The 20,793-nt window shown below is 44.0% G+C and overlaps 1 protein-coding gene across 2 annotated transcripts in view; it reads right to left on the bottom strand.

The window, feature by feature from the left end:
- The window catches only part of CSNK1E (casein kinase 1 epsilon), a 324,271-nt gene that overhangs the window by 200,606 nt on the left and 102,872 nt on the right, over positions 1-20,793 (bottom strand). For both annotated transcript variants that reach the window (XM_069652976.1, XM_069652977.1), the window contains one exon: positions 15,176-15,263. In XM_069652976.1, coding sequence (XP_069509077.1) covers positions 15,176-15,263 — 88 coding nt within the window. The remainder of the gene's footprint in view (positions 1-15,175; positions 15,264-20,793) is intronic.

Raw genomic sequence — 20,793 nt, 5'->3', positions numbered from 1 at the left:
AAGCCAGAGACTGCGCTAAGCTCAAATGAACTTTCTTATCCCGTGCTGAAAAAGAGGGTAAGTGAGGCCAATGGCCTGAACATCCCGACATACCATTTTGCGAACACTTCTCTTTTCGTAATATTGTTTCCCCCACCATTTGTATTTAGAGGTAAGGATTGCCAATAGGTTTATTAGTATAGGCCCTTTAATTTTGACAAGACACCACTAGGACTAAGTTATTATTTGATGGTCGTAGCTTGTTCCCATCTCTGTAGATTTAGGATTTGATAGGTGTTTTTCAACCCTTTTTTGCGAAGTTAATTTAACACTCTTGAACTGTGGTCACTTGTGTCCCCCTTACTGTTGATACCGTGCCTTCCTTACACAACCCACTGTGACTGTGCCACAAAGGCAACTATGGTGGGAGCGACCCAGTACGGTCCTGAAGAACAGATAAGGCTGAGTATACCAAATCGGTACGACTACACTGGAAAAACAGGAGGTTGGTGGTAAAACAGCCTGGAGACTGTCAAAGCATGAAAGTCCTCCTCGCGCATACAGGGGTGGGGGGCCCAAGCAAAAAGTCCATCCAACAGCCACACATCCAAACCTGAGATCAGCCCAAGACACATGGTGAAGCCAGGATGGCCATATCTGGTCTGTAAAATGTAATGACAAAAAACCAGCAGCAATCCTCTAGCAGGTAATCTGCTCAGAATCGAATGTTAGCAGAGTCTCCCCTAATTATACCCACACAAACAACGGCAGGCCTAAGCCAGCCCACTAAGCAAACTCTGGGTGGTTAAAACCAAATAGTTAGGCAGCCAGGCCATAATTTTGCCAATCACCACAGACCAGCCCCACGTGATGTGAAATGACTGCACCAGAGCCCACAAAGAACCCACATTTGCACAACACCCATTTTAGGATTAGCTTGTGGTTTCCCAGAGCAAAGAAATGGCCCTAAAAAATAAATAAATAAAAAAAGAGAGCGAGCAGTACTTTAAATGAAAGAATAAAAAAATAAATACATTGCTACCCCAATGGTACATTGGGCTACCAATTCAGTAAATCTGCTTGCATCCCTGGTGAAGTCGAAACTAAATTGCAACACATGCCTATTCCAAAAAAACGAATGCAGGAGGATAGATCACCACTGGGCCAAAATGGTGTGCCTTCAGCCTTACGGTTTACCATGTGACCATGCTTTAAAAGAGCAGTGGCAGGAAGTCCTTCTGGCCACAAATATCAGCAATTGAGCCAAGAAAAATAAGGGATGAAGCAAAAAGTCAACGGGTCCCTAAAAATGATCTACATAATACTCAAAAATAAAATTCTGCCTTTACAAATACCAACACCTTCCCACAACCAAGTTGTTTCTGTGTGATATAATAGACACAGTGAAATGGGAAACAGACAGTCAGAAGTATTGGCATGATTGGAACACCCGATGAGTGCAAAGTTAGACCACGCAGTGTTTGGTAGGAAAGCAGGCAACTTGCGTGGCACAAGAAGACTACTTTGGATGTTTCATATACGCGTGCCATCTTATTTATGAGAAGTGGACAATACATATTTCTATATAGGCTGTCCTCACTGGGACATCTTCTCAATGCCACCACTTGGTTATGAACAGACTGTTTTGGTGTACAATGTTCTGCTTCTGTCAATTCGAGAACTATCTTAATAGTTGGGACAACACATACTGCTTTCTTGTAATGCAACCGAGCGATCCAAAGAAAGAAAACAATGCAGGTTTTTTTGTACTAATGTCAGTGTATCTGAACGTTCCTTGTGGAAATTGATTTGGGAACAAGAAGAGTAAACATCTGGCTACATTCAGGCATCTCTAGGAGGCAGATCACAAGAACGAATGCTGTTGCAAGTCATCATCAGAGATTGTGGTTTTGAGGTTCAGTGTTCACAAGTCTCTGGAAAGTGGTAGGTTCCCTTTTTCAATCTCAAATGCATCACTATAAATTAATCAAGGCCTCGAGGGGTAGAAACTGTTGCATTTTCCTTGGTACAGTCAGCCACTATGATCAATTTGTCACTATTCCAAAATAAGGTCAAAGTTACAGAGAAATTGTGCAGTGCATAACTTGTCCACCACCATCTCATCCATTAGTGGAAAGGGGTGGTCTTCAAATGAAAACAGAATTCAGAGCTCTAGAGTCTAGAGAGAAAAATGCATCTTTGGTTGTAGCTTTAGGCACTAGAACAGGTGTCTTCATTCAGCAGCTCTCCACATGTGTATAGACTACAACTTCCCATTGGATATAGTTGATGGGAGTTGTAATCCAAAAGATCTGGAAAGCCAAAGGCTGCAGACCTTTGCACTAGAACAGGACTAGATCAAGGACTGTAGAAGGCTCCATTACCCAAAGATCCATCAATTTGTTGACCTCAGTTATCATGTAAGATTCCTGGCATTATGCAGCCCTGGATATGGAGAAGTCCATTTCTAGCAGTATCAACACCATAACACCATATTCTGCTCCAAAGAAGGAAAATGGAGGAAAATTTCTCAAGCACAGTTTTGCACTCCATCTGTTGCTGAAGATTCAGGTGTGCCGAGAGTACAACTCCTTCCATTGAGCCATCTGTAGGTCTATTCTTGAGCTGGGGGGCAGGGGCTTTGACCCTCTTCTTCCTACCCGTCAGAAAGCAAAGTGCACAGACTTCACCCTTGGAGGAAGGTCTTAAACCTGCACATACAGAAGGCCAGATTAGCTTAATTGGGAATTCTGAAATCCATCTTCTCGCCAAGCTTGGAAACAATCTTGTGGGGTACAGAACATTTGTCCTGTGAGAGCTAGGCTTTAGAGGCCTCGGGACCAAAACTTTTAAACCAGACATAATCGCCCTAGAGGGCCTTCTCTTTATACCAATGCTTTATTAAAGCTTGGCCTGCCTGCTGGATACTGCTCACCGCCTACATCTCATATGCCACCCGCCTCTTTAAACCTAGCACATAAGCTCACTACATTTAAGGTAGCACTAGTAGGAGACGACTCACAGCCTTCTCTTATCAGGGAGAAAGGGCCTGTGGCTCGATGGTCAATGCGAACTTCAAAAGGGCTGATCAAAACCCCTCCCGAGGAGTTTTTCTGTGTGGAGGGCTGCTCTAAGGGGCCCATCATGGTTCAGTTCAATCTTTCAACCAAACCAGTACTGGATAAGTGGGGGTACATGTGTAAGAAACTCTAAACTCAATCTGCATGGCCTTTGTTTAGACCAGAGGTCTTAAACTAAGAGTCAAGCTTTGTTTAGATTGGAGGAAATGGGCAGACAGGGGTGGCTCACATGGCCAGGATGGAGCATACAACTCTCTCAGACACCAATGAAAAAGTTGCCTGCAATTGCAAGTGAATATTCATTCCTTTAGTCACAGACTTTTTGAATAGTACCCAAGGGGGTGTTGTTTTGTTAAAATGTAATCAAATTGTGATATTTAAACAATATTTATTCAGCAACAATGGTCAAAACTACTAGCTGATGTGGGTGGTAGAGGGGCAAGGAGGGTTGTACAACAAAGGCATTTTATTGCACAATCCCCATACCCACCTGTAAAAATCAACTCTCCTTCTGATGAGCTGTGGATCCCATGGGACAGGGATGGTATTTTTTTTTTATTGGAAATCTATCAGATGTCCAGTCAAAAATACCATGCGTTCCCCCTTGCCCCCAGCGCCAATTGCAAACTATTTGGCTTTTTACCCATTTTATTTTTTTAAGTATGCTCTAAAAAGCAACATTTTCACCCATTATTTATAAAAAAATGCACGGGTGGAAAAAACCCCGAACCACCCTTGATTGGTTCGGGCTACCTTGCTGTGCTCGGTCGTTATGGCATTTTTTGGGTGAAATAACTATGCTCCTCCACTTAAAAAAAAAAAAAATCACTAGCTGCCACTGGCCCTTGGACTGTGTTGGGAACAAGGTGGGGGAACCCAGGGACTGGTCAGAGCAGGATGGGCGGGAGCACTGGGATAGTTTTGGGAGCAGGGTGGGGGAAGAGCACTGGGAGTAGGGTGCAGTTATGGTGCGCAATAGTTCATAGCCATTTGTACATACTGGCCATTTGGCCTTTTTGGGGGGGCCCAGCCTGCCCAAAGTTTGCTCCGGGGCGGGGGGGGGGGGGCCAGGGGGGAAACCAGGCCAAAAAAGTTTGAAGACCACTGGTTTAGACAGACATGAAGTTGGTCCCTCCACCAGACAACTTCCTTGGGTAATGCAATGAGATTAAAATACCCAGGAGGGCTCAAGCTACTGCCTTTGCAGTAACATCCCTCAAGGGGATTGCATCAGGATACATGGTGGTGTGGTACATTGTGGGTTTCCCTATGTGACAGTGAGCAGTTACTGCCAACTTTTTTTAATACAAAATCTTAAGAGTTGGATAAGAGCTAACATAACTCAGGGAACCAAAGTTTCAAAAATATGTTCCAGCATGAGCAAATGGACCAGGCCTTCATAAGAGTTCATTTTTGTAACAAAACCATAGAAGTGGTTAAGGGATGCATTTATAAAACTCACCCATGTAACAAAATCTTTTTTCTTGTGGTCTGTATTGGGGTGGAGTGTTCCCAAATGTAGCAGCATGGCCTTATACATGGTCTCATAGAACTCTTAATTCATAGAGCTCAATTCCAGAATTGCAACATGCCACTCTGAGGAAGCCAATCTACAAGCCTTGCCTTCCCCCAATGCAACCAACATGCCATTTGGTCAGCAATTCCAGCATATAATTGCTCACTTCATACCCAATAAACATTGGTGAACTTGGGGCTATGGGAGGAAAGAGCTATTCCCATTCTTCGATTTATTGGACTCGAGCTCCAATTTCTTCAGCTTCACATGGTTGACGTGGTGCTTCTCCAGTGAAGCCAACATTCAACCATGTTCTGTTCAAACTCAGTTATTATTAAGTTCAAGTAATCTTTTAGTTTGTTCTCCCCTTTGTTGGGAATGCTCGCTCTCCTGGAAGTCAGGGCCCGTGTATCTGACATGCAGCAGACTCGCTGCATCACCCTCCGCTATCCGGATTGTTATTGAGTCTCGTTAGGTTTCCTACTTTGTCTGTGTTGTTTCTGGCCCTGGTCTTCTCTTTGGGCCATCCTCCTTTCAACAGTTAGAGGTTAAAGACAACTCCATATCCCTCTTCAGTTGGGCTTTCTGAAGTGGCTCAGTTGCCAATACTAGCACCAGCTGACAAAGGCCAGTACAAATAATGACTGCAATTTTCTTCCCACAGTCACTTGTAGTGTGCTATTTACCTTAGTATTCAATTGCTTTGCAAGCTTCTTTACACTTCTCCAAAAGGACTGTCAAACCTAAAGAAAACTCTGACATTTTTGGGGTTTCCAATGAGAGGCGTTACTAGCATTGTTGTAGGTCAGTGATTGAGAAGATGCATTTCAGGTTGTCCTATGGACCCAGCAATGTCGGCTGCAGATGTATGTGGATCCACAAGAAGAGGAAGCAGCAAAGTGGTGCTGGAGCTGAAACTTTTAAGCGAAGGTACGGAGGAACAGAGGCGACTTCATGGGGGAAGAGAGTGGCAAAAGGTTGGAGGACTCAGAGCATAGGTACTTTTCTTAGTCTTTCTTCAATCGATCATTGTCTTTGGTGCCTTCAGGTTGCAGGCTTTAGTCAGCAAACGGGTATCTCGTTTCTGGTGCCACACCACCTTGTTGTACAACATACACTGGAAGTCAGTGAGAAAAAGAGTCATTCTTGAGGGCAGAGGATGAGAGACTTCGTCATGGCTCATCCAGCCACCAGGTGACCCGACCAGCAAACAAAAATCACAGTCACAGGGATAGCGCTTCACAGTCGGGAGGATTATGAAAGCTTACAGATTCCAGAAGGAATTCTTCATATGAACTATGTGGGTCAGCATCTTTCTCGTTCAGGGATTCGTCCGCAAAGGCCGGTAACTGGAACAGACACTCAACATTTACAGCTAAGTGGGGCGAGGAGCAGAGGCATAGACACGATAGGGCATGCACAGGCAAGGCCCACCATACATTTTTTAAATGCCCACTCTGCAGTTCTGTGTTGGCACTTACAGATGTTAAAGGACTAGTGCGCTCAAAAATGTTATTGTCCCGAGCGTTCGAGCATGTGGTTTTAAGCAAGCAAGCAACTCTGGATGCTTGGCCTACATATCGGAAGAAGACACACCACTGCTATGCGTTACCGAGCCTCATGACTTCAGGGTAGCCTTCCTCACAAGGTCCGTGTTGAGGATTATGATCGAGCTTATGCACGAACTTCGTGCAACAGTTCGCCTTCGCAATCCAAGTAACGAGTAAGTGTACTCTAGATTTGGTGTTACTTTGACCACTGAGGCCACTAACATTTCTTGTTTGTCTCCTATATTGTCGTAACTTTGATCTATCACTGCCAAAACAATATAGTCTGCCAACTGAATACATTTCTCGCGGTTTGGGGAAATCATAGTGGTCATTTTATGTGTCTTTCAATTTCAACTAAGAAACAATATTTCTCTGTGCCCCAAACGTTATGGATTGCCAAACACCATGTACACTTCAAAGGTATCTTCTGCACAGGGGCCATTGTTCACATGGCCTCCCCAGACCCAGCGTCTCCGGCCTCCCCTCTAGCTTTTTCGAGAATGCCTGCTTGTATGGTTTTGGGTTGCCCTTCCAGGAGCCATATCAAAAGGCAGGGCACAGTCCTGCATACACTGCTGGAGGATATTGATTTGATAAGAAGATGGGTTCGATATTGTGGTCGATGAGATTGAAAGTGGAGCACAGAATGTCTTGAAGGACCGTAGGGACAATCGATTTCACATCTGCAGCCGGCACTTTACAGAAGGTTTGTACGACTAATTGAAATACACAAAAAAGCGTGGACTCCAAATGCAATTCTAACTCTATTCATGCACACGCTGCCTGAGGCGAGTCCCGGATGATGAATTCGCTGTAGGCGGTGGGGTACTGAAAAGGTAACTTCATGAATGGATCAGTGCTTTTGGTGTAAATGTGTCTTACAATCTGGTAAATATGTAAAATTTCGTATTACATTTCAACTATAAATCTGTCCCTGGATTATGGAGCCTCAAATGAAGTAATTATGACCATATACAACAATGCCATAGTGCCCTTCAAAAGAAGCATAATGTTTTCCTAATCGGTTGCTTGACATGCCAATTTTTTTAGGATAGCATACTGACGGAAGCACAGACCCCTACAAGTGACGAAACCACTGACACGTCCAGTATACCAATGGTGAGCCCTACAGACATGCAGAAATTCATATTCTTGACAGTTGGATCTTCCCACATATTTAATGCAAATCAAATTTTCGATTGTACCACTTTATGACAACGCACTGAAAATGAAGGAGCAAGATTCTGCATCCATTTATTTTCCGGTGTCAACAACAACTTCAAGCGCCTATCAGGTAATTTTATTTCACTTTTCCTTTACGAGAATGTATTATGCTTGGAATTTCCAATAATATGAAAACGTTTATGTATCCTGTCAGTTGTTTACACCACGTGTTATTTATTGGTTTCACTTTATATCTACCATTGTCTGCATCCCATTGTCTCAGTTCCATTTCGCCGTCTTCAGCCATACTAAAACAAGTACTGTGTTACAGGGGGATGCTGGTACTTCGACTACAATTACATCGCCCTTTGCAGCTGGTCCAGAATATGAGGTATGCGTACTAACAGTTACCTTGAATGAAAGATAATCCTACATAGGATACTATTAGACAGTGACATGCATATAAACGTGTAGGGTTTCAAACTTTTCTGATTTCAGTTCTAACTTTACACTTCCTCCCCAATGCAGAATACATGCAAAATGTTTGAGGGCAATATCGTAATCAGTATGTTGTGCACAGTGATCTCTGATGAAGTACACTTGCCATCTCGGATGGCTATCAGGTGAAATTTGAAATGTATATTTTGACTAAATGACGTACACTGTTTACGAGGGTATGTGTGTAAGCGCTCTGTGTGATGAATTTTAATTTCCAATACGACTGACTTTTTTTCAATGAATATTCCATTCAAGGAATCTACACAAGGTGTGGAATTAGAAGCGGAGGCACATGGATCAGAGGGGAACCTAAACTACTATTGGATACAATTGCACATCAAATAGCATTTGCAATACATTTTTATGTAGTAATGTTTTTAATTCAAAGAAGTTGGTTGTGTTTGTAGATATTTAAAACATGTTTGTTTGCGTGTAAATGAAATTTGCTTGATTTAAACCACATAAAAAAGTTTTTCCTTTCAGCTTCCTGGTGCGGTTGTGAAAGAGAAGACCACGGTTTCACAGAAAATCAAGAAAACAAGTGTAACTAAAACAATTTCGTTTTCTAGAAGTGTTTTGGGCTGGTGTTTTCTTCATAACATGTTTTTGTATTTAAAGTCCTACCTGCTCTATGTGTGCTATACATTGAACAGGTTTTTTACAACCCATCTCCTAGAGGCCCAGAAGGAAAAGAAGTATAAAGACAGACAACAAATGAAACCAATGATGCTGCTTGCCAAACAGATTTCACCATGGAGCAACTACTATTTGAGGCGCAGCGTGGTCCAGTCAATAAGCAGACTCGAGATGCTTATGTCTAATGGCTTGAAACTGAATTGAATGTGACCGACGAAGCCAGCAAAGTGTTCTTTATCATTGCTAAAATGCGAGAACTCGTCAAGATGACACTGAATATGCTTTGGAATTCCTCGCAGACCACTTGACGCAATCTACACCCGCAAAAAAAGGTCCACCCAATAAACATTCGACGTTGATGGTTTCTCCAATTTGTGTGCAAATAACACAAGCCGAAATAACAGAGACTGACGCTTCAACGCAATTGACCGAGGAATTTACCAAAGATCTCGACTACAGTTTGTCAAGTTTCGGCGATTTGTCCACCACAGTTGAGTCACAAACCACATTCATGCAGGACGATTGGCTAATAAAGGAGAACAAAATACATTGTATTCAACAGCTGCCTGATAGAGATTATACTGAAATGTGTCCATACATTTGCAGGGAAAATATGCGGGCAACCATTGGTGCATGTGTCTCGTGTATTACAAGGCACTAACCTGAAAATCCAAGCCAGCTGTGTCCACTTCCATGAAACATTTTCATGGTCCGCTCAACCGATGCTGGACAAAGTGCCAGCTGAAAATCTACTATATTCACCAGCTTTACTTTTCAGTGGCTCGACTTTCAGTAAGAGGTCCAGTTTGTCAATTTGTGCGAGTTCAGTTCCTTGCCAATAGCCAGTACTAGAAATATCAAAGGGATTCTTATTCCCCGCTGTTAGATAAGCCTGGAAAATTGAACAGATGTCAATTGAAAACACATTCTCTGGCAAACTGTTCAGGCTAGCTGGCGACAGATAGTGTGATAGTCGCAGTACTGCATATACCACTTTCAAGACATGGAAACTAAAAAAAAAAAAATGGTATGTTCGGAGATCGTGCAGGTGTCCCAAAGTAAATCCTCTGTGGCCATGGAGAAACATGGTTTCATAAAATCCCTCGAACATCTTCAATCGAGGGGAATGTAAATAGACCTCATAGCCACTGACAGACATGTTTCAGTAGCCAAGGCCATTCGCAGTTTCCAAGCATTCGTCATCAATTTGATGTATGGCACATTGCCAAATCAGTCCCCCCTCCCAAAAAAAAAAAATAAATAAATACAGCTGCTGGTAAAAAAAATAAAAAACAAAAAGGGTTCGGAAAATATTTCACAGTGGTCTCAGTCTTTCAGCAACCCTCTTTAATGGAGCTCTAAAACTTGTGATGGGCCTGTGGAAATGCTACTTGAAAAACGGCGCTCATTGATGCACCACTGTTCCAACGTTCACTCATGGACAGAACACCAACATTTTCACGAATGTGCACATTTACCTTTATCGGAGGAGCAGGAACGCAAGAAGAAGTGGTTTTCTCCATCTTCACCCCCACACAAAGCTCTTGAGAAGATGGTGTACAACAAAACTCTTACAAGAGACCGGATATTTGGAGGTGTTCCACAATATGTGCCTAAAGTACAGGCCCAAAAAGGTTGCATTTTGGCATAGACGGTATGGAAGCTCTACCATTACTAGCCGTATTAGCGCAGAATGAAAACTAGGGAGAGAACAAATCGAGAACTGGCAGAAACTTTGGGATGCTGCGTTAAACATTGGCCTTTGCAAAACTAAGCGAAAAATGGGTGGCAAAGCCAATATACCAGGAAATGGAATTCGATTTTGTGAAAGATCTCACTTTGACTGTGTTGGCCATGCGTGCTCATGGAATCGATCACGATTTTGTTCCTAGGACACATACATTGCCACAAAACATTGCAAACGAGCCCTGTCCACCTAAAGCTGAACTTGTTGAACAGTTGACTTCCGGGTATAAAATGATTTGCAGCGGTGTTCTGCTTGTGAGTACTATAACTTTGGGATATGTTCCCCAATGTTTGTACATGAACAATGGAATGCTATTAACTCGAATTTCAAAGCTTTTAAGAAGTATTTAATTATGCAAATTTAATCAAGTTTATGATTCATTCATTTATATCTTTTGCCTTCCCTTAATTTAAATTAATGGTCCTCGAACGATAACATACATGTCTGTGGTTGCTTGGTGCCTGTAAAGCTCGACATAGGTGGCCATAGCGTCCAAATTGTCTTTTGAAAGTATCCTCTGTCAACTTTTTTTGCACGAAGAGCCTGTTGTAGGATGCCATAGAATGTAACTCTGTTTTGCCCCCTCCCGCCACGCTCTTGTGGGTCCTTGACTGATCAGGGCACAGGCGGGTCGGATGGATATCAGCATGATAGGAATTGCGGGGTCTAAGCTGGTGGGCTCAGGCTTGGCGGCGTGGAGGTTGTTAGTGCACGGGAAGTTCAGTGGAGATGAATGGGAACTTGGATTTATGACTTGTCAGTGTCTCACGTTATCCGCAGAGCACATTCCTCCGTGGGAACAGGGCGCACGCAGACGTGGCAACGCGGAAGAGATGGTGTGGGCTGACTGATCATGGCACTGGGTATGGGAAAGCTGCATTTGTACAGAGAGATGGATTTTCGGGCCTAGTTGAAAGATGTCATTCGGCCTATTTGAAAATGGTTTCCTAATTATCTGTTTTACTTACCCTAACTGGAACTGTTGTCCGAAAATAACTAAATCACTAGCACTATTGATGGGTAAAAAAGTATTCATGATAGCGCAGCACTGGTGGATGCCAGCAACCAATTTGCTTATTTTTCCAACATATTTCAAATGCCACGTTGGTCGGCCAGGCTCATCGCTCTCATGGAGTGAAGGTCACTTTGTTTGATGTTGCTTGTGGAGAGTGCACACTGACGCGTCTTGTGCAGTATGTTTTAGATTTGTGGCTTTCCTTCACAAAAACAAAAGTTACCAGGCATGCACACTCTAAACCAGGTTCAATTGTTATTCGACCTTCGAAGAAAGGGAGGATTCGCTATGGCTTGAAGGGCGGAAGGTGTTGAATACCCGCAAAATTGCTAAGATTCACCATTTTAAAAGTGGACATTGGAACATTTATTTTCATTCTATGAAAACCGGTCTTCTGAGCGGACAGGACACTCTGCGTTACGCCAAGAGAATGGAAATACCAAATAGAAGACTGAAGAAGAGTTTATAGACGAACGAGTAAAGGTTTCATTTTCTGATCGGCATTACTTGCTTACATTGTTATGGGTTGGTAGTTGGAGCATATTGTGACGACTCGCAAACACAACCTGTATCCAGGCCAGTGATATCTGAACCACTTCGTCCCATGGCATATCAGTGTGTGCTATCAACGTTGTATTATTGGATGAGCCGGGTGCAGAACATTTTCCAAGGGGACTTGGTTCGCTTGTCAAAATGTTATGTTTGTTCCGTTACATTTTTTAAAAAAAGGTAGCAGGCGCCCCTCTCTAGAAAGAGCATCGCATGATAACCGGTTATGTGTTTTTTCCCCACACATGTGTCTGTAGCCATCGCCTTTTACTCAATGTACCTTTCACAGATGGGAAATACCCATTTGCATATTTGTCTTTATCCCGGGCATGGGCAGTCCAGCACCGAAATGCTTTGGCAATTCCCTTTTGAACTAGAGTACCTGCAGCAACCCCATACTCGCGTTTCAGCCTTGTTGTACCTCATCAGTGAGGTGGAGCTGTGCCTCCCTGAGTCCACGTCTAGGTTCCCCCAAGTTCCACCAACCCCAAGTTCGTTGCTAATATTCCGTTATAATGCCATCTGTGATGTTCGAATTTTTCCATCAGCTTCCACATGCCATTGGGAGCTAAACATACTGTACAGCGCTAACCTCTCAAGCACATCGTAGACTCCAACGTTCCCCGATGTTTTCTGTGTGTTTCCATTGTTCATTAGGTTTCACACGGTGCAGAATGAAAGGGTAAATGGATAGATTTTAATAAAGAATGGCTACTGAAATATATTTTTATTATGTTTTCTACACAGCTACATTGTTCCATTCTGTGAATGTCATAGTTTCCAGATACCGAGTGATGGTTTCTTCAGCCAGCAGTGGCAGATACATCTAAACGGATGTATTTTGATTACTCTGAAGTGGGACGATCGCCCGGGAACAAAATGCTGTTTGGCGGTACCAACGACAAGGAGCAACCAGTCTTTGTTTACGGTGTAGCAAGAAGCTGATGCCGAAGCCTTGCGATTCACGGTGCGTCTAATACGCTTCTTCTACCGGAAGGAACACTGTGTGTGCCTCATGCTAAAGATTTGAAGCTCTAACACAAGGAAATTCAAAATGTGGTGGATAATCGAAATTGGCTGATGTTCTTGGAGTGTTTTTTGTGAAATATAAGCACATTATAAAATTGCAGAGTATTGATGTTTCCTTTAAAAATTGTGCTTTCTATTCCGATTTGGGATGCGCTGTGCTGTGAGAGATGTGTGTGTGTTGATATTCCGGGTTCTGCGTCAACTGATGTTAAGACGTAGGTGATGAATGGGCGCATTAGGCTACCCTCCGCACTAACGTCATGAAAATAGGTGGAGAATATCGGTAGGACTAGTGAGGTCAGCTTCAGGGGCGTGTGATATGATTTAGTGCCGCAGGGGCACTTGAACTTAGGCCGATCGATCCACAGATAAGATTATCACAAGATGGCCATGCCCGACTACTTGATTTCGCATGTGTAAAAGTGCGGAAAACTAAGGTTAGATGCATAGGAAATTCTTATACAAACCGATCAACGTATGCTTGTAACGACTTGCCCGAACGATCAGGATAATAACATTTTTGAGCGCACTCCTTTAATGTCACTGTGGTGGGCCCAACTACATTAGCTTCAGACCCCACTTGTTCGATAATCCTGGCTACACCTCTGGCGAGGAGGGAAGCCCCAATCACAAAGCTACATCCAGTGGTCCAGATACATTTTTGAAGTCACAGTATTTTACTACTGAGTTTTCAAAGTTGGGAGTAAAATATTTTTTTTAGGGAGTAAAAATGTAAGCCCAATTCCAAATGGGAGCATTTCATAAGCGAGAAAAAATATGTTTTAACTGGAAAACAGAAATGTTTTTTTGTAATGATTATTTCTTTGCACCTAGTTATTCAAGCACATTAAAAAGATGCCAGTTTACTTCTTACGTTAGGGAAGTAATTTTCGTCATTTCTTCCTGTGGTACTACATGCACTAATAGCCCAAACAGATCAAAGGAGCTGTGTGATAGAAAGCAGTGGCACAAGGTTCTACGTGTCAGTTTCCTATTTTTGATTGAGAGTATTTTTTCTCCTCAGTTTTATATTTGGGCAGTGTTTCTCGATTTTTTAGGCAGCAAAACTGGCTGATACACCCCGTATGTGTAGGGCGGACTACGTCCATTCAAATATTTTAGTGGTTGCCCGATTAAAACTCTGCAAGCTCTGTCATAGGCACTCTTGAGGGATTCAGGTCCCAATTCAGACTCCTTTTACAAACCAGTTTAATGTGTGTATATAGCAACTACAGTGTGGGAACTCAAGTCTGTCAAACTACATCCATATATGGTGCATCGCATTCTCTCTGCAATGGGAACAACTTCTGGCTGCAAGACTCTGCACTCAATTTTAGAGGGGGTGGGAGGCATTGTCAGACTCGCCCTGGGATTAAATAGAACTACATTCCCTCAAAACAAGTAAAGGATGCCACCAACCAGGAGAGTAGCACAACTAGCAATATGTGCTCACTCCCATTGATTAAAAAAAGGGTGCCCGAGTTAACTGCCCCTTGAGGATCCAGGATCCTTCAGGGTCAAACAGTCACATTTCTGAGGAATATTTTGATAGGACTAATTAAGGGGAACATTTTATTTACTAGTCTGGAAAATAAAATGGAGTAACAGATTAGGACTTGAATCTCACAACCAGAACACCAACTCAATGTTCACCATCTGGAACTACCATGGACTGGTTTTGGTATACACCACCAACCTGGTCCATCCTCCATAAATGGCCCTGCCTGCCCAAACCCACTACTGAATGGTCCCAAATACAGTTCAACCATCCTACGAAACACAATTAATGACCTTGCACTAAACCACAACCCCTACCCTCCTATCGCCCACAAAGATTGATTTGACACACCTTCGCCACCCCTCGTTCGAAAGACCATAAATCACATCCTACCATTGTCCACCCCACCGTCACCACTACTGCCTGTTCCAGTCCCACCAACCTTGCACACCATACCATAAACCTTTCCCAAACCAATGGCTACTGTTTCTGCACCCTCCTCCTTCCAAACACCAACCCTAACCTCACAAGCAGCAGCAACACTGCGCACGTCCTCAAGAAAGCTGAATTCCAATCTTTGATGCAGCACCCATAACAGCACCAACCAAACAAATCTCCCCCATTTGTCCCCCAGAACCACACATTTAGCACAACACGAGCAAATGACACACAAGCAACCAGAACACCTCCATCAGTTTACCAGAACTGCTCTCCACAGCAACTTCATCACTTCCAAATCCACTTTTAATAGCCCCATCATGACCACAAACACAACCACATATCCCCTCCCAAACATCAACATGCCCAAAGGCACCAACCTACTACCAGTGAAGCCATCATAGCACTTACAAACTATGATAAAATTAAATACAGATTCAATTTCATTCAAACACAATGGTAGCAAGCAGACTCACCAAGGTAAATGTCGCCAAAGGAGCCACTGCCGATCTTCCGGCCGAGCCGATACTTGTTCCCCACTCTTAGCTCCATGATGAGGTCACTCTGACAAGAGACAAAAAAAATAGATGAAATCTACAAAAATCAAATGTAGTATGAAAAAGAAACACAGGTGGAGTACTGGGCATCTCCTTTAGATAAACATGTCATGTCTTGAGGGCAAAAACGCGCACACCCACCACCCCTTTTCTTTATTTAGATGTTGTAAGACTTTCAATCAAGAGTGAACCTCGATACATACCTTTCAGTGACATAAATGTAAAAAGGTTCAGATGAAATGTTTGCTAGTCCGACGTAATTTCAAAAAGTGGCACGTTACAACCACTTGCAGAAAACTTAAATATTGCTAATGTTAAATAAAAAAGGGGAGGACTCATGATTTTTACATCGAAAAGGACAAATCTACAGCACATAAGTTAAATAAAGAAATACAATTGAAGGACGAGAACTTTGGTCAAAACAAGCAAGTCATTCTTCCAAGAAAGATAACAGAATTATTAAAGAAACATTCGAAAAAGGCAGTTCATTGCATTTCACATTTACATGCATGAATTTGTGTTGGCCTCAGCTGTCACTATTAGCGAGCTCAAGTGTGACTTAATAGGCGAGCTGCTAGCCTCTACTGGCTGCTGAAATACTTCTAACATTTGTAATCAGCAGCCGAGACACAGCCAGCAAGGCAAGATCATAAAATGGTTTTGATCAATGCACTATCCAGCAGGGCATCATCAATGTTACAACACACATTTACATCCCAATTACTCAGGCTGTGAATGATGAACAACACAATGGTGTAATCCTCAAAAATCCTCAGTTTAATAAAAAGGACCCAAAAGTAGGATTGGACTGTACCATTGCAAAATCGGACAGACATACGCGTATTATGCATTTTATTTTGTTATTGAGCATGTGTTTGGCACCTGTACAACAAAATAGTGTTTCAAGGCGTCACAAGGCAAAGTGGCGAGGGAACAAGGGGAAGAAAAATACATAATGGCAAAAGTCTGAAAATATACAATCGTGGTCCTACTTGGCCTTGTGGCATTCAGACGGGCAAGTGATGTGAAAAGAAGTGCAGGAGAGGGCATACACAGCAACCAGGTAGGGGGCCCACAAGGGCAGGGGGTGGAGAAGGTGCTGGTATCGACTGGCCAGGGGACCTGGTACCTGGGAGATTCATGAAGGTCCAGGCTGCCAGCCTAAGAGGTAGTGGGGTGATTAGCAGGGAAGGGAAAGAGGGAAACAGGTTGAGAAAAGCAGAGTTTTGAGAAGTTTCCAGAACTTAAGGAGCTCTGGCTCAAGTCTGAGAGGCTTTTAGATTAATGAGATAGAGTAAAGTGTCACAGGTAATAGTGATCGTTAGACAGAATTGGTGGATTTACAAACAATTCAAAACAGACATATTTTAATAAATCTGAAACACAGATTAAAACGAGTATTAAATAGGTCAGTGGGTAGGCATCAAAGCCCCCCTACCATCAAAAGTGAAACTGGTACCATAGGAAAACGTCAACCTCAATTAATGAGTTGCTATACAACAAATCATTCTGTAATATCACAATGCTTTACAGTCGTTGTGTATAAGCATCAAACCAATAGCAATCATAAAAATAACCATTATTGTAATTGTCTCTGTTAACAGAGTACAGTAATGATTACTGTACTCTGAATGTTAACCAAGACATTTACAATGAGTTATTTTTATGATCAGTATCTACCCACCCTGGGCCTAGATAGAGAGCGCACTCCCAACTTGGTTGGTTTAGCATGCACTGGGATTCCTCACAGATCCCTTTGATTCAAGTCTGAAAGGGACAGGGCAGCTGTTCCAAAGATGCACCAGCCGAAGGAAGAGACCTGCCCACCACTCTCTGCTTGTAGAAGCATTTGACAAGCAGAGAATTGGAGTTGGAGGAGCAGAGGGCTCTAGCAGGGGAGTATTTAGGGAGAAAAAGTTGGAGATATTGTGGTCCCAGGCCCAGGCAAGCCTTGTGGATGATGCAGAGGGTCGAAGTCTTGCAGCCCTATTCTGGATTAGCTGAAGGGGCATAAGGAGGAACATGGGGAGGTTGAGGAAGTGGCTGTTGCAGTATTCCAGCCTTGAGAGGAACAGATCTCTGGGACTGTTGAGCTTCTGAGGAAAGGGAGAATGCCTCTAAGGAAGCTGGAAGTAGGCCTTCATGTCACGGTCCAGGATGTGAGGGGTGAAGGAGAGGGAGATGTCGAAGAGGACCCAGAGGTCATTAGCCTCACAGAAGATGATGGTAAAGGACCAAAGGAGGGTGGCCAGAGGGTAGGAGGAAAACAGGGCGCAGGTGTCCCAATAAGAGGTCGTTAGCTGCATACCATGCCTGGAGAGTGGTCAGACAATCGGGGAGGAGGAAGAGGGGGTGGAGGGAAGTTTGAAGGAAAGCTGTGTGTCATCAGCGTAACACTGGAAATGAGGAGAGAAGAAGGAGATCAGGTGTGCAAGAGGGGCAAGCTAGATCTTGAATAGCCATGGTAATAGGATAGAGCTCCGGTGGGACGCCACAGGTAGAGAGTGAAGTGGTGGAGTAGGGCCCAGCTGCAACTGGGATGCGCGGTTAGTGACGAAAGAGGTCAGCCAGTCCAGGGCCCGATCCGTGATGCTGAGGGTACCACAGAGCCGTTTTATGAGGATAGAATGGTTGACCATGTCAAAGGCAGAGGAGAGATCTAGGAGAATAAAAACAGCAGGAGAGGTAGAGTCAAGATTTGCAAGCATGCCTTCACAGGTGTTCAGGAGAGCAGTGTATGTGCCTCTGGATGCCCAGAATCCAGATTGATGGTCATGGAGGGCAACCAGTGAGTTCAGTATGAAGCATCAATTGGGGAGGACCAACTTCTCCAGGAGTTTACCCAAGAAGGGGGTGGTGGAAATAGGATGATAGTTAGCCGGCCAGGAAGGGTCAGCAGACAGCTTTTTTTTTTTTGGGAGAGGCTGCACTTGGGAGTGCTTGAGGGATACTGGGGAAGAGCCAGTGGCGAAGCAGTGTTTACAGAAATCGGCAAACGCTGGGCGAGAGAGGTGATGTTGTCCTTAATGGTCATAGAAGAGCAGGGGAGCACCTGTTTGGATGAGAACTTCATAGAGCAGACAACTTTAGAGACCTTATTAGGTGCTATGGACACGAGGGAGGAGAGTGCGTTTGGTGGAGGGAGGGGAGCAAAGATGCGGGAGTGGAGGTGGGGCTCTTGGATAGTGAGGACCAGATGTCCTGAGTTTTAGATGAGAAATGGTAGGCAAATGCAGTGCAGAGGTCCTGGAAGGGAAGAAGATTGGCGAGTTCCTTGCAGATTTTGAAAGGTTCAGCCTTATTGTTAGTGGCTCCACAGATGCAGGTTTGGATGTGGGCCCTCTTCTTGGAGCAAATTGAATAATGATATTACCTTTGGAGCAGGGGATAGGCCCGTTTGTCAGAAGATGAACTCTAAGTCTGCCACTTGCGTGCAACTCTGCACTTACATTTCAGAGATACTAGGTCGGAGTCATACCAGCCGTTTCACTTGGGAGACAGGTTTCAGGCGGAACCTCATGACAGAGGCAAAGATATCAAGGCTGTTCGAGAAGGCGAGGGTTGTCGAGGACAGAGTCAGAGGTAGAATCAGAGGCAGGGTTGGGATGAAAGTGGGAGGCAAAATCGGCGACTGACACTCGCTTCATCTGTTGAATGATGGCGAAGGAGGTTGGTAGTGAGGGGGGGGATTGTGGGGGACCGGTTCAGACAGAGGGCAGAGTGGCCCCATATGGGAGGAGAGAGCGGTCAGACCAGGAGAGGATGTTGGTGACAGAGTTAGAGAGAGGGATGTCTCCATAGATGAGGGCATCCAGAGTGCGTCCGGCTGAGTGAGTCGGACCGCAAGGAAGTATAGTGAGAGAGAGGGAGTCCCAGAGGTCACTGAACCATCGGGTGGCTGATTCAGGGGAGTCGAGGTGGATGTTAAAATCACAGAGGGGGGAGGAGTTTGGAAAAAGAGGATAAGAGAGGTGACGTCGGCTCATTCAGAGAGGAAGAGAGCAAAAGGGTTAGTGAGAGACTAGGAGAGAGACTAGGAGAGAGAGCCCAAGCCTACAGACAAGGCATTCAAAAGAAGGGTAGGATTGAGTGGGTATGATAAAAGCAGGGACCCACTCTGGGAAAATTAGTCAGAGGAGTGACAGCAGAACAAGCGTTCAGAGTAGCCAAGTGAAGCCAATTGCCACCTTTGAACGTTTTCCGAGGAGGGGTACATGAGCAGCAGCTCCACTCAGCCCTTGCCTGCAAAGGTTAAACTTTAGAAGAAAGATTAAGTTCCAGGTCACCGTAAATCCTCCAACATGCAAGGCCACCAGTAGCAAAATGTGGAATATATCATGAACTGACCCCATATGCCTGCTGCGGTGTTGGAAGAAGCACAAGAGAGTTACAAGGTGGGGGCATTAAGCATAACATAGCAAAATTCTCATTACATCACATTTTATGTTTTCACTGACCAGCCCTTTACAACGTCTTCATTCAGCTTATAATCCTTTCATAGCCTTAGCTTGCACTATTTCCAACCAAAACAGCAACACATTGCCAGGTGAGATGAAGGTAGAGAGACAAAAAGGTGTATAGATTTTAAAGCAGCTTTCAGGTCCCCGGAAAGGGAGCTGTTGAAGGAGCCACTAAGGAGGGAAGGGTAAATTGAGATAATAGATGGTAAGGTGACAAGAGTGAGATATAGCCAGAGAGAAAACAAATGAGGACATTTTCTGTAGTGATGGTTGTCAGGCAGGATTGTGGGCTGGGTCCCAACATATTAAAATCTGCTCTGGAACAAATCGGAATGACACATTTCCGACTGGTCAAACAATGACGTGCCCACAGTGAGAGGCCAGGACCATGTGCTGTAATGACAGTAGCTGAACATTCCTTCCATAGAAACCTTTATTCATGGTCATAGGGAATTCCCTACCCTCCCCCCGCGTCTGAGGTGTGTTCCATCACCGATGGTATTCTCTTGCAAATCACATAGATCAGGCTATCAGGTAACCTGGAGGTCAGAGGACACCAAGTCGCATCGAAAGAAATTTTAGGCTTGGATGCTTGCCCAAAGATCTTGGGAGCAGACCTGGCGAAGAACGCTTTATATGCCCTGTGCTTTGGAACCCTGTGGGAGTACAAGGGGTGTGTGGAGATATATGACAATGCATTACTTACCGTAAAAGCATTTCTGATGGTTGTATCTGCTTAGATTCACATGCTGTGCATAGGTCCGACATCCAGTGGTCACTGCGGAGTATTGCATTTTGTTTTTCGTAGTCGAAAAGGGGACGTCGACAAGGCGTGTCTGTAACACTATCCCTATAGTGACGTGCGTTGTACCCACAATCCCTCACGCGTCGAGGTCCCTCTGTTTGTATTTTTCTGCCCTGAGGGAGCCTTATAGACGTGAGTGAGTACAGAAAAGAGAGATATAAAGGAAGTCTATGTTCCTTCCATCCGAGCGGGGAGGAAGGGTGGGCGCATGTGAATCTAAGCAGATACAACCATCAGAAATGCTTTTACGGTAAGTAATGCATTGTCTTCTG

The sequence above is a fragment of the Ambystoma mexicanum genome, chromosome 3q (genome assembly GCF_040938575.1).
Source record: "Ambystoma mexicanum isolate Mex_15411 chromosome 3q, UKY_AmexF1_1, whole genome shotgun sequence".
Lineage (NCBI taxonomy): Eukaryota > Metazoa > Chordata > Amphibia > Caudata > Ambystomatidae > Ambystoma > Ambystoma mexicanum.
This window is presented reverse-complemented; position numbering and strand designations above follow the sequence as displayed.